This window comes from Lichenostomus cassidix, chromosome 6 (genome assembly GCF_008360975.1).
Source record: "Lichenostomus cassidix isolate B80296 chromosome 6, HeHo_3.0, whole genome shotgun sequence".
NCBI classification, from domain to species: Eukaryota; Metazoa; Chordata; class Aves; order Passeriformes; family Meliphagidae; genus Lichenostomus; species Lichenostomus cassidix.
Genome location: NC_139487.1, coordinates 3,570,763 through 3,585,240, shown reverse-complemented (window position 1 = coordinate 3,585,240; position 14,478 = coordinate 3,570,763). Strand labels below are relative to the sequence as shown.

Here is a 14,478-nt window from a genome sequence, read left to right as displayed (position 1 = left end):
CTTCAAGGAGAGCTGAACAATGGGCAAACATGAGAATACAAACATGGTCACTGACCTGAGTTACAACCCTTTGCAAGGAAAGGTTTCAATGCATTTTAAAATAAGATGGAATTTGAAGTAGCCTCAGGCTTTAAAAGCACCACTTGCCAGGAAGTGTTAAAATCTCCAGAGCACCCTGAACCAGCATCCTGCTAATCCCCTTCCCACTGGGGAATTCCACCAGTTCCTGCAGAACAAGTTCCCCCTTCTCCTAATCCTTGGTCCTTACTCAGCTGAGGATATTTCCCATTGGTTATCCTCATCAGGGAAAAGACTTCTCCTCCACATTACAGTGAGAAGAGAAAAGGAGAAGAAAGAAAAAAGTGATTATTTTCTAGGAATAAACCTCCCACCTAAATTACATCCTTGAGTATCCATGGTTTCAACTGGATTTAAATAAAGTTAAGCTTCAGTTACATATCAAACATGGGGAGTCTTAGCTATCCACAGCTTGAAATACTCTGGCCTAAAATAGGGGCAAAGATACTATAAAAAGAAAAAAAAGAAACCATGCTGCTACTTCTTCCTGCCCTCTCATTTTCTGACATCAGCTTCTCTGAAGCTAAAAAAAAAGGTTAATACTAGGTAAAGAGAAGCAGCTGTTTGTGTTTAATCAGCACAGGTACTACTTGAAAAAGAGAAGCTTAATCAATGAGAAGATCTTTTTAGAAGTGCTTCTGAAGGAAAAACACCTCAAGAAATTTATGCTACAATTTCTCATCTCAAGCTTCAAGTCTGTATTTTTTTTCTGAAGTTGTTAAATTTGCCCTATGGCCACTTAAAAAAAAAAAAAACTCTTTCTGTAAAATAAACAGAAATAAACTCAATTATAAACTCAAATACTTAGCAATTGGAATTCCTATTAAATTTTTTTTTTCAAAAAATGATCATTCCTGAAAGATGGGAACAGTTATCATGAAGTCTTCTATCAAATAATGTAGATCAAGATGTTTACTTGAATTTTATCAATTCGAAAGAATAGATTCCAGTTATGTCATGAGTACCTAAATTATCTTTGTAAGTAGGAGACTGAAGGAGCTAATGAAAACTGGAAGCCAAGGCTAAGTCTTGAGCAAATCCTTTTCCCCTTCACAGAATATTCAAGAATAACTCCCAAGTCTAACCCAGTTTGTGTTTCACTTGCAGCCAAATGCAAAAATATTTCTCAATATGCAGTATCTTATGAAAAAAAATACCTTTTGGATAGAGGGAAAGAGACTTTTCTCTGGCACTCACAAATAAGTTATTCCCAAGTGTGCAAGTTGAAAACTATAATTCAGCTAAACCAAATCAACTGTTTATTATGCATCCAGAAAATCAGATGAGGGTTACAATTCCTTTACAAATAATGTGACTTTGGATTTTAGTTCATGTTTCTCTTCCAAATGAGATGTGTGCAAGGCAGAATAAAAACTTGCTCACATTACCACTGGTCTAAAAGTCTTCTATAATGAGGGGAAAGATGACACCTCCAAAATGGATTCAAATAAAGACAGAAATTCCAGTCTTCTGCCACAAATCAGCTGGAGCGGCAATAAAAATATACCAAATATTAAACCACCTCTGATTAAATTTTTTCCATTTCCAGCAGGATTATCAAAAATATTGTACAACAGGAAGTTTGGGAGGGAAAAAAAAAGCATTACTCATCACAGGTATTTATAGCAACCACTGCCAATAGAGCAGAAGTAAAACACACAGGATCTTCAATAATTTTGTCTTTTCCTTGTGATTGGATAAAGCAGCTTTTCTAAAGGAGCAAAGACCTGGAAAGACAATCTTGGAAGCATTGAATAGTTTGGGTTAGAAGGGACATTAAAGCTCATCCAGTGCCACCTTGCCATGGCAGGGACACCTTCCACTGTCCCAGGCTACTCCCTGTCCAACCTGGCCTTGGACACTTCCAGGGATCCAGGGGCACCACAGCTTCTCTGGGCACCCTGTGCCAGGGCCTGCCCACCTCACAGGGAACAATTCCTCCCCAATATCCCATCCATCCCTGCCCTCTGTCAGTTTGAAGCCATTCCCTTGTCCTGTCCCTCCATCCCTTGTCCCCAGTCCCTCTCCAGCTCTCCTGGAGCTCCTTCAGGCACTGGGAGTCTCCCTTATACACAAATGCCTGTGTTTGCAGACACATGATTGCATCACTTGGTTCATCTTCAGTGCTTGGATTTCCCCAACCAGGAAAATGAGGAAGGAGAAGAAACATAGTTTGTCTAATTATTCACGTTTCCACCGTTATTAATTATTGTATAAGTGACAAATACTAATGAATTTTATCCCCGAAGGCAGAGAGCCTCCATTAATATTATTTTATGCCATTATTTTTCTTGATGATGTTAAATTACTCCTGGTTGTGCCTCTATTGCAGTTGCAGCTGCATCTCCAAAATATGGGGCTCTACTAACATGGCTCCTGCCCCTGAGAAATCCCAGTTTAATCACCACAGTCATGCAGGACTGGCAGCAAAATCAGGTCTCACCCAATTGAAGGGCACAAGAGAAGCAGATCCTACAAGGTCTGATCCAATTCTAAGCCTATCCTTCTTTGGAATAAAAGAGACACCAACTGATCCATTGAATGTGCTTCAAATAATCTAAACAGAAAACAAAAAAAAAGAAAAAGAAAAAAAAGGCAAAATAAACCTTCAAAACTTTTGAAAAACTCCATTATTCTGCAAATTGCCTGTGAACTGAGGCAGTGCCAGTTACCTGGGGAGAGCCCTGAGCTCCTCAGCTGACTTCTCATCAGATGATGAGGTTGGGCAGAGAGAGGATTTTGCATTTTTGGGGGAAGAACACCACAGTCCCACGAACACTGTGGCAGCTCTGTGCTGATATCTGATCCCTGGGCAAGGGCAGCAGCCCATAAAATTGCTTGTCACCATACCCACAGCATGACACACTCACAGAATTCCAGTGGCACATCAGTCTCACTGGGCTGGCCAAGTGTTTTCCTTCACATACAGTTCTGAGCAGCAGCAAAACACAGCAGCTTAAATGCCAGTGCCTTTTGCCTTTTCCCAGCATGCTGCAGCCTCCTCTGCTGAGCAGCAAAGAGAAATCCCCAGGGAGCTCATTACCCACCTGACACATCAGCCACCTGCAGTATTTGTCCCTGTTTGGGAGCAAATTCCCTCTAAATATGACTGAAATACAGAAATCTTCGTGCAGAGCAAAAGGAAGCACTGAAACCCAAGTGACTGAAACCTGAGTGACAGGCAGAGACCTGCAGCTTCTGGGTGGCTTTGAAAAGTTTTAGTGCTATTCATTTTTAACTAAGCCCAAAGAAAGCTGTTTGGAAAGAAAAATAAGGACAAGCCCATGCTTTTAACTACAGCCATAGAAATAACCCTAAGTGGTCAGGGGGTTTAGGGAATTAATGTATAATTTCAGTAGGGGAAAAAGCTTTGGATCATACTTGGTCTGATCCAAGCTTTGGGAAATTTCAGGAAGAGCTGAGTGGCACTTTGGTTCTGCTTTGCTTCCCAGGAAAAGACTTTGCCCTTGGATTCTCTGGAGACTCTGAACTATATTTAGAGGAAAAATCAGCCATAGGTAAGACTCTATTCATTACATATACATATATATTTATTTATCACCTCTGTTTATTTTAACAGTACAGGTGATGTCAGAACTAGATGGACTTCTGGTCTAGACTACTGTGGTGTTGCGTTTAAATAAATTGAAATTTAACAGCAGCATGAAAAATAAGCAGCCACAACCAACAGAGAACTCGGAGCTTGCATCACAGTCCTTGGTCTTATGCCACCATATAAACAAAACTAATAAAATAACTAAACATTCCTCTAGCATGCTGATTAGAGCTCATCTCTCCCAGCACCAGCCTTAGCCACCTAAATATCAAACCACTTCAGCTGGAGAAAAAAACAAATGGAGAAAAAAAATGAAATTAAATTATAACAAACAAATTAAATAAACTTCAGAGATCTTTCACTGTTGGCTCAGTGCTGATATCCTGTTTATGACTTTGAGGTTGAAGTGTTGTGCTTTATCATGCAAAGTAACATTTTTAGCCTGGGCAGACTGTAATTCAGGGAACAGCACTAATAAAGTGGGAAACAGAAACAGGAGGAATGGGGAAATGGAATTTGGTCCTGCAAAGCACCTAAACACATTTTTAATCTCAAATAAAAGAAGCTAGGCAAGGTTGTATGTTAGTGACTTCTGAAGTAAAGCATTTTTGGGTAGTGTAATCACTGCTTCTGCAAAAACTGCCTTAGGGAAAGGGTTTCACTCGAAACCCCACTTTCAATTAACCATTGTCATTAACTACAAGCAAACAGCAAAGAAAAAGCAACTTGCTGGGAGAGTTTCCTTGAGGGAAGCTGGGATGCTTTCCTGGAGCTGGGAAGGGATCTGCCTCCTCCTCTGCTTGCTCACAGAGCTCTCTCTGTCTGCATTTCCACACCGAGTTCGGACATTTCCCTAACGAACCCACCAACCCAAAGGTTATCCATCAAGCTCCCTCACTGCCGCAATTCCAGTGTTTCCCCTCGGTTGGAATTACATGAGCTGACAAAGCAGTCAGAACCAATAACTATCCACGGGATCTCTTTACTCAGCAGCACAACCTGGAGCCATTCTGCCACTCGGGAGGAGAATTGATGTTACCTGAATGTTGAGCCTTCCTCGGTGAGCCCCGAGGCCGTAGCGCTTCGCCGTGGAGGCATGGAGCTGGAAGTCAGTAATTTTTAATGTCTCCAGCCCAAGTGGAGGGCAATCTAGGAAACAAAAGATTGATTAAGTTTTAATTAAACAGGAGAGGGGGGGGGGAAAAACAAAAAACCAAGCGACACAAAACAAACAAGTATTGAAAGTTTCTGGATTTCGGCAGTGCCAAGCTGGCTGGGGTCCTCCCTGGGATAAATGAGCACAGCAGGGCTGAGGTCAATGAGAAATGGCAGCTCTCAGAAAATCCATGAGGCAATGCAGATTTACACCATTTTCAGGGGCTCAGATGGTTATTACTGCTTGCTCTGTGCTTCAGTTTTTCACAGATATGCACAACATTTCCTGTCAAGTGCTTTTCAGGACAAAACACCTGTAAAACACCCTTTTTACTTTTCTTTTTGTGTTTTCTTTTTTCATCTCTTGCTTGGATTTTTTTTTTTCTCCCTCCCTGTACTCATTCCAAGCTACTGTATGAAGTTATGTTTCTAATTAAAATCTGTTCTGGAAACTTCACTCAGAGTCCCTCCTGTTGCACAATAGCATCTGTTACAGAGGTCTGGGAGCCTGGAGAGCCCAGCTCTGCAGAGAGAAATTTGGAACCAAGACCATCTCTCTAAAGCTCCAAATTCTGCACAGCCTTGAGGACAGAAAAGCAAAAAGCCATTACTTCGGGAAAGCAGTGCTTGGAGGTCTGGCTTGGAAGATAAGAGGTTGGGGAAAGTCTGTTTTCATGATTAGCAGAAAAATCTGTTGTTATTTTATCACTCACCGAAATGTCATGAGGTTATCAAAGCATGAGAGAATCATTTATGCTGGGAAAACCCTCCAAAATAATCAAGCCTAACCATTCCCCCATCACTGCCATGTCCACCACTGTTGTCCCCAAGGGCCACATCCACACCCCTGTTAAATCCCTCCAGGGATGGGGACTCCACCACTGCCCTGGGCAGTCAGAATGTACCTAAGAATCTCCTCCTGGCTTTCAGGTGCAGTTTTGCATTATTAGGCACAAACTGGAAAAGCATGAGGTTCCCCAGACTCCTCCTTAACTCACAACAAGCTAAAATCCCTCAGGGAAAATGTTGCATGCTGTCAATTCCCACTGCTATTTCTTTGCTCATCCTTAGGAGAGTTCTCTCACAAACCCAGGGCCAAATGTCTCCTTCAGAGGTAGTAAAGACAAATGTTAAAAATGAATATATGCTCCAAAGTACCAACAATGATCTTAGTCTTACATAAGAGCTAAAATGTAGACAACTCCTCATTTCAAAGAGATTTCAATTCAATTGTCCAAACCAGAGAAGAGACAGGATGCATGAGGAAAGCCAGAGGAAGGAATAGCTGGGAGGGTTTTGGTTTCATTGTCTGATTGTTTTAATTGCATTTCCTTATAGAGTGTTGCATCTTTCTCATTCTCCAACTGGAAGAAAGCTCAAGCTCTGACAGATCTCTCCTGTAAATCACATAGCTGGGAACTGCCTGCCTTTTTTAACAAGTTTGGTCCTCAAGACAGCTTTGGAAATCGACCTCATTTCCTGAGAATGCTTTGACACTTTGGTGTATTTTCTCTGTGAACAATCTCACCATTCCCAAGCACTCAGAAGTTACCCAGAACTACCTGTGCCAGGTCTGAGCTGAAAATAAAAGTAAGCTGAAAATAAAAGTGAGCTGAAAATGAAAGCAAACTGCTTTTGCATGCTCAGTTCATAAAATACCATTTAATTCAATGTTTATGCTGCACTCACCAGAGCCAAGGGACAATCTACAGGCACTGCTGCGAGTTATGAAATAAAAGTTGGGAAGTTTCTGTGTTTCACATCCTGGTCTCTGCTGCCACACTGCAGCAAAGGTTTCTGGAGGTACCCCAGGTGTCACCTCCCTGCTGCACAGGATGAGCAGGCATGATCCCTATCTACCACTGCTGTGTTTTGATGAAACCTGTAGGAAATGCACTCATTTTGAGCCTGGCAGCTGCCTGTCAGAGCAGGCTGAGCTTCCCTGCAGTGACATTCATCTGCCTGAACATGTATGAGAAGTGGGTTTGGTTGTATTCTGACTGAAATGTTATTAATTCACTATAAAGCTGAGAAATTCCTGGGTTGCCTGTGGATTTAGGCTTCAAGATGGGTATTTAAAAAGTAATTCCCAGTGTATTTTGGTGTTTATCTCTGTTTGCAGAGAAACTGAAGGCCAATAATTGACCAGAAAGGTTCAGGGGATCTCAGAGAAAGGCACTTGACTGCTCTTTATTTCTCAAGGATGAATTCCCTGTGTTGTCTGGGAATGTATCAGATTGCCAATATTGGGAAATGCTCAATTCAGCAGGAGCTGTCAGTGAAACCAAGATCAGGCTGTGTGAGCAGGCAGGGCCTACAGCAGGCAGAATGGGTAACTCTGATGAAAACTGTGCAATAAACTGTTCACAACACTCTGTCCTTCCCCAGTCTGCTCAAGCCTTGCTAATATTCCAAGTGAAATCATGACAATATTTACCACCAATTCAATAGTAACCTGGAATTTATTTTTTACTGTTATCCATATAAATTAGTAGGAGAACAGCTGCTTTCTCTAGACTTTAAGCTGTGACTTCATTACCTCACCAAATCAAATTATTTTTTTCTTAGTTAGAAACACCCTAAATATTTTGCTCCAATACTTGACTGAAAATTATTGAAAATAATTTCTTCCACTGTTGGCTCCTTTTCCCAAACTAAGAGCAGAGCAGCAGGATTCTCATTCCCAGACCTTTAGACATTTCCATCTGTGCAGCTCTGCATGGCAATGATATTCTTGGAATCCTTGAGACTATTGTTTGCAGCAGCTTGGATGTATGGAATTTGTGCAGTTTCCCACAGGAGAAGACTTTTTATTTTGCTTTTAAGTAAAATTATGTCTTCTATTTATAGCATGTAGACCAGAACAACAATCTGTAATGTACAGAGATGGTGAGGACAAATTTTTCAATATGGCCTCTTCTAACTCAAATTTACTCTTTATAATACAAAAAAATCCACCTGAAGTTGCCATTTCACCACTGAAAAAGAAAAAATCCTGAGTCATACTGTGAATTAAATTCTGGATAAATTATTTTGTTGGGGTGTGTGTCCCCTGCTTCTTAAAGCTGGAGACAACCAGGACAGCCTAGTTTTGGGAAAAAAAAAAAACAAAAAAAAACAGGAAAATAAACTGATTTATGGTATTCATAAAAACTTTAAAGTATTGCTTTAATATCTTTCATTTAACTTGAAGAAATCTTTCATATAACAATGGAAATTGCCACCCAATCAGTAAGGCTGTCTTAATGATTTTTTTACTCTCTATGCCAGTTTGAAAAAACCTTGGGGAAGCTGCAGAAACTGGACAGCAGGAATGATCAGAGATTGTGTGAATCTATTGCATAATGGATTCAGCTGGAAATGACCCAGTTATTTGGTTGTTTCTTTAACCAGTTGAAAAATTCCTCATTATAAAACACAGAGAATTCAGCTGTGGCTTTGAAAGACATTGAAATACAAGTCCCATGTACATAAGAACTCACAAAATGCACCTGCAGCCCTTCTGGTTTAGAGAGATGAAAAGCAAAAACATTAAGCTTGAAGGTGCAGGAAGGAGGTTGTTGTGGACATTTCTTCCTTCCTGGACAATATCCAACCATAATTTCATGTGTGATTAGCAGGTAAGTATTCACTTTAGAAATGAGCCATTTATAAGATGGTCTGGATCAAATTAATTCATTCCAAGCTGTAAAAAAGAGACAGGGCTTGGATTCAGACTTCATTTGTCCCTTCAAGTGTGTTCCTGTGAGGTTTTCATTTCAGAACAGCTTTGCTGGTACCCATGCTAAGTGGCCACATCTCAGTGTCCATTATAGTCAATTATCCTTCTCCAGGGTGGTTCTACCCCAGCTGAGAGCAGCAAGGCAGCTCTGGTACCTGGGCACTGTGAGAAATCCCCTGTCCCTTCAAATCAGCAGGAGAAACACTCAGGAATCAGCTCAGCCACCACCTCATCCCTTGAAATCTGAATTTACCTCTTGTTTTAGGTTTGCCTCTAATGAGAGCAACACTGAAGGTGCTGCTGAGCTCCCTCCTCGAGCCAGCATGGCTCAATTTGCAATCTCAGCGTGAGTGAGGATGTTTGAAAGCAGTTTCATCCTCATGATGCCTTTGCCCTATTGATGCAGCATCTTCCACCGAGCCTGTGGTCCAAAACCCCACCTTTTGCAGAGCCAGCTTGGTTTCCTTCCCTCCTGCAGTGTAATTTGAGCTGCTGTGCTGCAATTTTAGCTGCTCTGGATCACACAACTGCATTAGCAGCCATCCTTAGAAACTGTTCTGTCCACAAGCAGGGCGAGGAAAACACTTGTGTTCCTCTCTATTGCCTGAATTATTCATTGATTTTATTTCCTTCTGGTCTAAATAAAGAAGGCCAGATAAGCCCAGATTGCCTTGATAGCTCCTGTATCTAATAAAGGTGCATTTAGGAAATCATTCTGTCCTCCTCTTTCAGAGGCAAAGCAGACAAACCATTCTTTCATTTGAAGAGCATTTTCCATCAATTTTGGAATATGTTCAGCTTTTCAAATGGAAGGGCAGAGAGAAGCATCATGTTTCCTCCTCAGTCCATATTTTAAGAGCCACCCCTATAATCCTCTTCAATCCCTACAAGTCTGTGCTTGTCCAACTCCTCATGGTACTGGGATCTGGAAATGGAGAAATATCAGCCTTGTGCAGTCTGAAAATCTCCTATTCCAGGGCAGATACAGGATTTAAGTCTTGTTTAAACAAAACATTTCAACATGCAGTTAAGATGCAAAACTCTGAAGCTATCAATATAGGTAAATTAAGTGCACAAATAAGTGCATATTTTGTGGGAATGAAGACTTTAATGCTCATTATACTATTCTTAGGGCTTTGTGATTCTGCACAAAAATTCATAATGAGGCCAATATCATAAATTTTGCCCTAGCAGCTAAATTTAGAGGTTTTCCTATGAGAAGTGTGGTTGGTAATTCATCCTCCAACAGCAAAAACTTTTAATGGAAACTCTGGAAGTCTAATTTCTATGGCTAAAGTAATACTTGGGTCACAGGTATGCAAAACCCTTTAATATTGCAATGCACCTGCAAGGTGAAATAACACTAAATGCACATTTCTGTTAATCCAGCAATAAAGTCAAATACAGAGTAAATTAAGAATTATCTGTGTTGTTTAGGTGAGGTCTGACATGAAACCAAATGACATTCAGAAAATACACTTTTTTCATTTTCTTTCATTCCTGTTCCCATTTTTGCTCTCTCACAAGCCCAGGTTGTGGCTGGCTGGAGATGCAACAAAACATTGAGCAGGAAGAGCTGCTATTATTCCTGGCACAGCTGGAAGCAGGAGTTTCCAGAGAGGCTGGGAGATTTCTGGCCAAGCTTGCAGACTCAAGAGGCTCATCTAAAATCCAGACATCACATTCATTCCCTGAACTGCCTTCTGCTGCCACCAGCCTGGCACAGGATGGGATTTGTGACGTGGCACAAGGTGCTCTCCCATTTGTCCTCACACCTGAAAAGATCCCTCTCTCTACTGAGTTTTTAGTTTAATCACTCTGAAGAAAACATATTATCTTTAAAGGCCAAAAAAAACCACCCAGCCTGAAAAATATCATATCAATTCTTAACTTTTTATTAGGAGCTTTGACAAAGGCTGAATTCTGTGCTATTCATTCTAAAATGTCTCCTCTGAAGGTTTTTTATATTTTTTTCTGAAGCAAAGGGTGAAGACTTTCTGTAATTCCAGCTAAAGCCACAAAACTGAGTACAGCCATCAAAAATGAGAACCATCCTCTTTTTTCCAGGGCCAAGCAAACAGACTTAGCCAAAAAAAATGGAGAACAAAACTGAGACAGACCACTTGCACAATGGCTGGGTATAGGACAAAAATCACCGTTGAAAACACATCTTCATGCCAGAAATAGCTAAAAATATCAGGTCACTGAGGTGTAGTGCAAGAGCAAAGATCCTGCACTAAGAGCATTAATTGCAGCCATTAAAAAGAAACCCTGGAACTTGGAATACTCTTAACAAGTACAAAAACAAGACAGAAAATAGCTCTGATCTTAAGATATACAACTCTGGCTCGTTAAATGAGACATCTCAGCAATGCTCAATTTGAACCATATTAGCAAACCCATTGGAGTGTGTTTGACCAAAAATAGTATAAATATATAAAAAGTTGTATGAGTATAAAACTGGCTTGTGGTGCAATTATTTCCCTCCCCCTCCATGGGAGCTCTGGTAGGAATTTTGTGCAGCAGCAAATAAATACATCAAATATATCCATAGTTGGTGTAGCATGTTCACTGGGCAGAGCGACAGCATAGCCATGAAATTCCTTAAACATAAATAAACTGGCAAGTATCCACAACTCCTGCTCCTAGAAATATACATTTATTGAGAGTTCTGGCTGGTTTTTCAGGATTTTGCAGCACAGCCATGCTTTTGGAGCAAACAGAGGATCCAAGGTGGCCCAGAGGAAGTGTCCAAGTGGGATGGCACAGGAACAGGGCTGTAAAATCTCCACCCTGAGGATCAGAATTGCTCACTCAGGGATGAAATACACAAGAACAGCTTCAGAAATTCTCTGGAAACACCTAATTCCACTGGAATCAATGGCACTGCTCTGATATCCCCCACTTCTCACCTTCTCCCTCAGCACACCCGTGAAGCCCACACACATGGAGCAGGAAAAACCCGAGAAACTGTAAAGTTCTCATTAGTGGTGACGAGCCATTAAATTTTATCCCCACTACTACAGTCACCTCCACTCCCCAGTGCTAAATTTACACTTGAGAAAGGCTGAAATCAGCTGCTTCCCAGTCAGTTCCACTTAATGTTATTCAAATTTTTATCCAGTTAAGCTCCAGCGCAGACAAAACTGTATTTTTTTCCTTCTCAACAAGGCGGAAAATGAGTTGAAAATGATACTGAAACAGATGCATGAAATTCCTTTGATGAGGCAGCTCAAAGCCTGACACAAGGAAATCATGGATGTAGATGGAATCACTTGGCACTTCAGTTTTGGGTTGTTTTCTACCAGTTTAGCTTTCTGACTTAGCTCCTGATGGGAGCCAGAAAACTCCAGAGCCAGGCTGATGAAGTAGCATGAGCTGTGCCTTTGGGCAGCAGAGAGTCATTAGTCATCTTAGCCGAGAGTTGAGATGTCATCTTTCCTATTTTTATGATTAAAAATGCTGAAATTACCAAGAGAATGCAGAGTAGCAGCAGTCTGTGTCTGCAGTGAGACCTGGGTGAGTAGGAGGCTCATCCTTCTGACCTGATGATCATTCCTCTTCTGCTGCCTCAGGAAAAACTCATCCTTGTCCCTTTGAAAGCTTCCTGAACACTGTGCTGCTCCTCGGGGGTGACATTAAAATCTGAGCACATAGCTGCAAACAGGGCTCCATGCACAACACCTCAAAGCTGGGATGGGATTGCCAAACCAACCTTCACCCCTGGGGATTCCCAGCCCTTCTCCTCCAGCAGCACCAAGGGAGCATCACCACAGCTGCAGCCCCAGGGTGTGCTGGAGTTGTCACCCCAGGTTGTCACCCTGCACAGCCTGCTCCCTCCCTGCCCTGCCCTCTGCCAACCTGCACATCTGGGACAAATACTCGACCTATATAAAGAGCCTGTGGCAGGAAATACCTCAAACCAATCCAACTCGGGTTTAAAATCTTTTATAAAGTGTAAGGTCTGAGTTTTATGCAGACCTGGTGTGTCTGCTCTAGCAGGGAGTTTAGGCTTTTCTTTTTTTTTTCCTAGCATCACATCTGTTGTTATTATTTCCTATGAAATAATAAGAGAAATTAATAAACCCAAACACTTCTCATAAGGCATGGAAGTTCTCCTAGTGCCTGGAGCTGTTGCTCAGACAGTGATTGCAGAGGAATGTTGTGTGGTAACAATTAACCTGAACTCCAGCTTTGTATTCCTTCCCAACCCTTAAAAAGGAATCAATTCGTAATTTCTAGAGGAGAGTCAAAGAAAAAATAAGTTTGCTTGAGTTGTTTGCTTTTCACTTGATTACTCTTTTTTATTTAACTGATTCTTCATTTGATAGACTGTGCACTCTTTGATGCCCAGCTCCAAGAAAGCACTAAAATGTCAGAAGTGACTTCAACACTTAAATGCCCAAACAGTGCAAAACTGCTTCAGTGAAGATAAAAAAAATGGCCAGGTGCACACAGAAAATAACCAGAGATTCTTTGGATATATCCAGAAGCGCAGAAAAGCAAAAGATTTAGAAACTCATATAACAGAGGTTTCTTTAAAGCTAAAGTTCCTTTAAAGCCCACTATGCCCAGGTTGTTGCAGCCTTGAGAAGCACCCTGAGAGCAGAGGATTTAAGAGTTCAAACCATCAAGAAACAACTTTTCAAAACACGAAATCTCCAAGATTTGAGAAAATCAAATCCAGGCCTGGATTTTCATGTGACTACTCTCTTTTATTAAAAAAAACCAAACAAAACAAGACAACCCAAAACCAAACCAACAACCCAAAAAAACCACACCCCAACCCAAACCCCAGAAATAAATAAAAAAGAAAAGAGTGGAATTGTAGGGGTGCACGAGAGAAGCTTCCCTTGGGAAGAGGTCTCTGATTGGCATTTGGTTTCACTGAAGGGACACAAGGGCAGCACAGGAATCCCACCACAAAACATGGAAAACCTAAGGACAGAGCCCAGCTTGCAAAGGCAATCAGTTACTCCCTAAAGTAATTTCAGAGAAAGGCATGATTTTAAGGAGGTCAGAAACGCCACTCTGCAGCCAGGCTCCCCCTTTCCTACATTTCATCAGGTGTGATTCCCTGAGTTTTTGCTCATCTTCCCAAGGATTTCAGCTCTCAGGTGACTTTTTCTCTTTCATGTGTCCATTGTGAAGATGGCACTTGGACATGCTAGATTTTCCCTGTTCAACTTCCCCCTCTACCTGCCTTCAAACTAAACGTGGAAAAGTCAGGGAAATAACGCAATAAATAAATTTAAAAATGCCTCAAGCCCAAGCAAGCACCAGTATTCTACAGATTTAAAAGCTTGGTTAACACCTTTTAAATTCTGAACACTCATCATTTTCTCAAGGCTCTGAGCTTCCTGCCTGCAGAAAGAGAAATGCTGAAAATGAGAGACTTTTGGAGCTTTTGGTATCTCTCAGAAGACTGTAGGGAAGTGCTGGAGCTTCAGCTGGGAAGTTATTGGGAAGGTCCATCTCCAGCAAAGGAGATAAAGCAGTTCAAGCAAGGTTCAGACAAATATCTGCCAGGGTTGGCACCTCTCCAGCTCAGATGGCTGAGAGTTCAGAGCTCCTTTCTCCCCATTCCAACTTCCTACGGTCTTGCAGCCTTATGCAGCCCAAGAAATATTCCCAAAATTCACTCTGTCCAAACACCTTTTCCGCTTTGTTTCACAACTCAGCCCTGGTCCAGCAAAGACTCATAATCACAGGCTCCACATTTAGCACATTGGAGGCTTCACTGGTTTAAAGCAAAGTGTGTCAGGAGCTCCAAAAGAATTGGAATGTGAGTTATTAGTGAGGATAAAACTGAGTGCATTCACGTCTGCCTGCTCAAGGCTGAAAGCCCGAAAATCCAAGCTGAAGGCAATGCATTTCCCAGCCTGTGGACCCAATGAGAGCTCAGGAGGGCATTCAGGTAAACTCTGATTTTTACCAGTTGCCCAGTGAGGTTTGACATTCTTTCCCC

The 14,478-nt window shown here is 41.5% G+C and overlaps 1 protein-coding gene and 1 long non-coding RNA gene across 2 annotated transcripts in view; one reads left to right on the top strand and one right to left on the bottom strand.

Moving 5' to 3' along the window:
• CPXM2 (carboxypeptidase X, M14 family member 2) overlaps window positions 1-14,478 on the bottom strand; it is a 64,293-nt gene that overhangs the window by 39,633 nt on the left and 10,182 nt on the right. Inside the window, exon 3 of the mRNA XM_085064634.1 lies at window positions 4,674-4,783. Within this exon, the coding sequence (XP_084920760.1) occupies window positions 4,674-4,783 (110 nt within the window). The remainder of the gene's footprint in view (window positions 1-4,673; window positions 4,784-14,478) is intronic.
• LOC146435060 (uncharacterized) lies at window positions 3,243-4,829 on the top strand. Its single transcript, XR_014853126.1, has 2 exons — window positions 3,243-3,596; window positions 4,628-4,829. It is a non-coding gene; the product is annotated as an uncharacterized LOC146435060 (long non-coding RNA).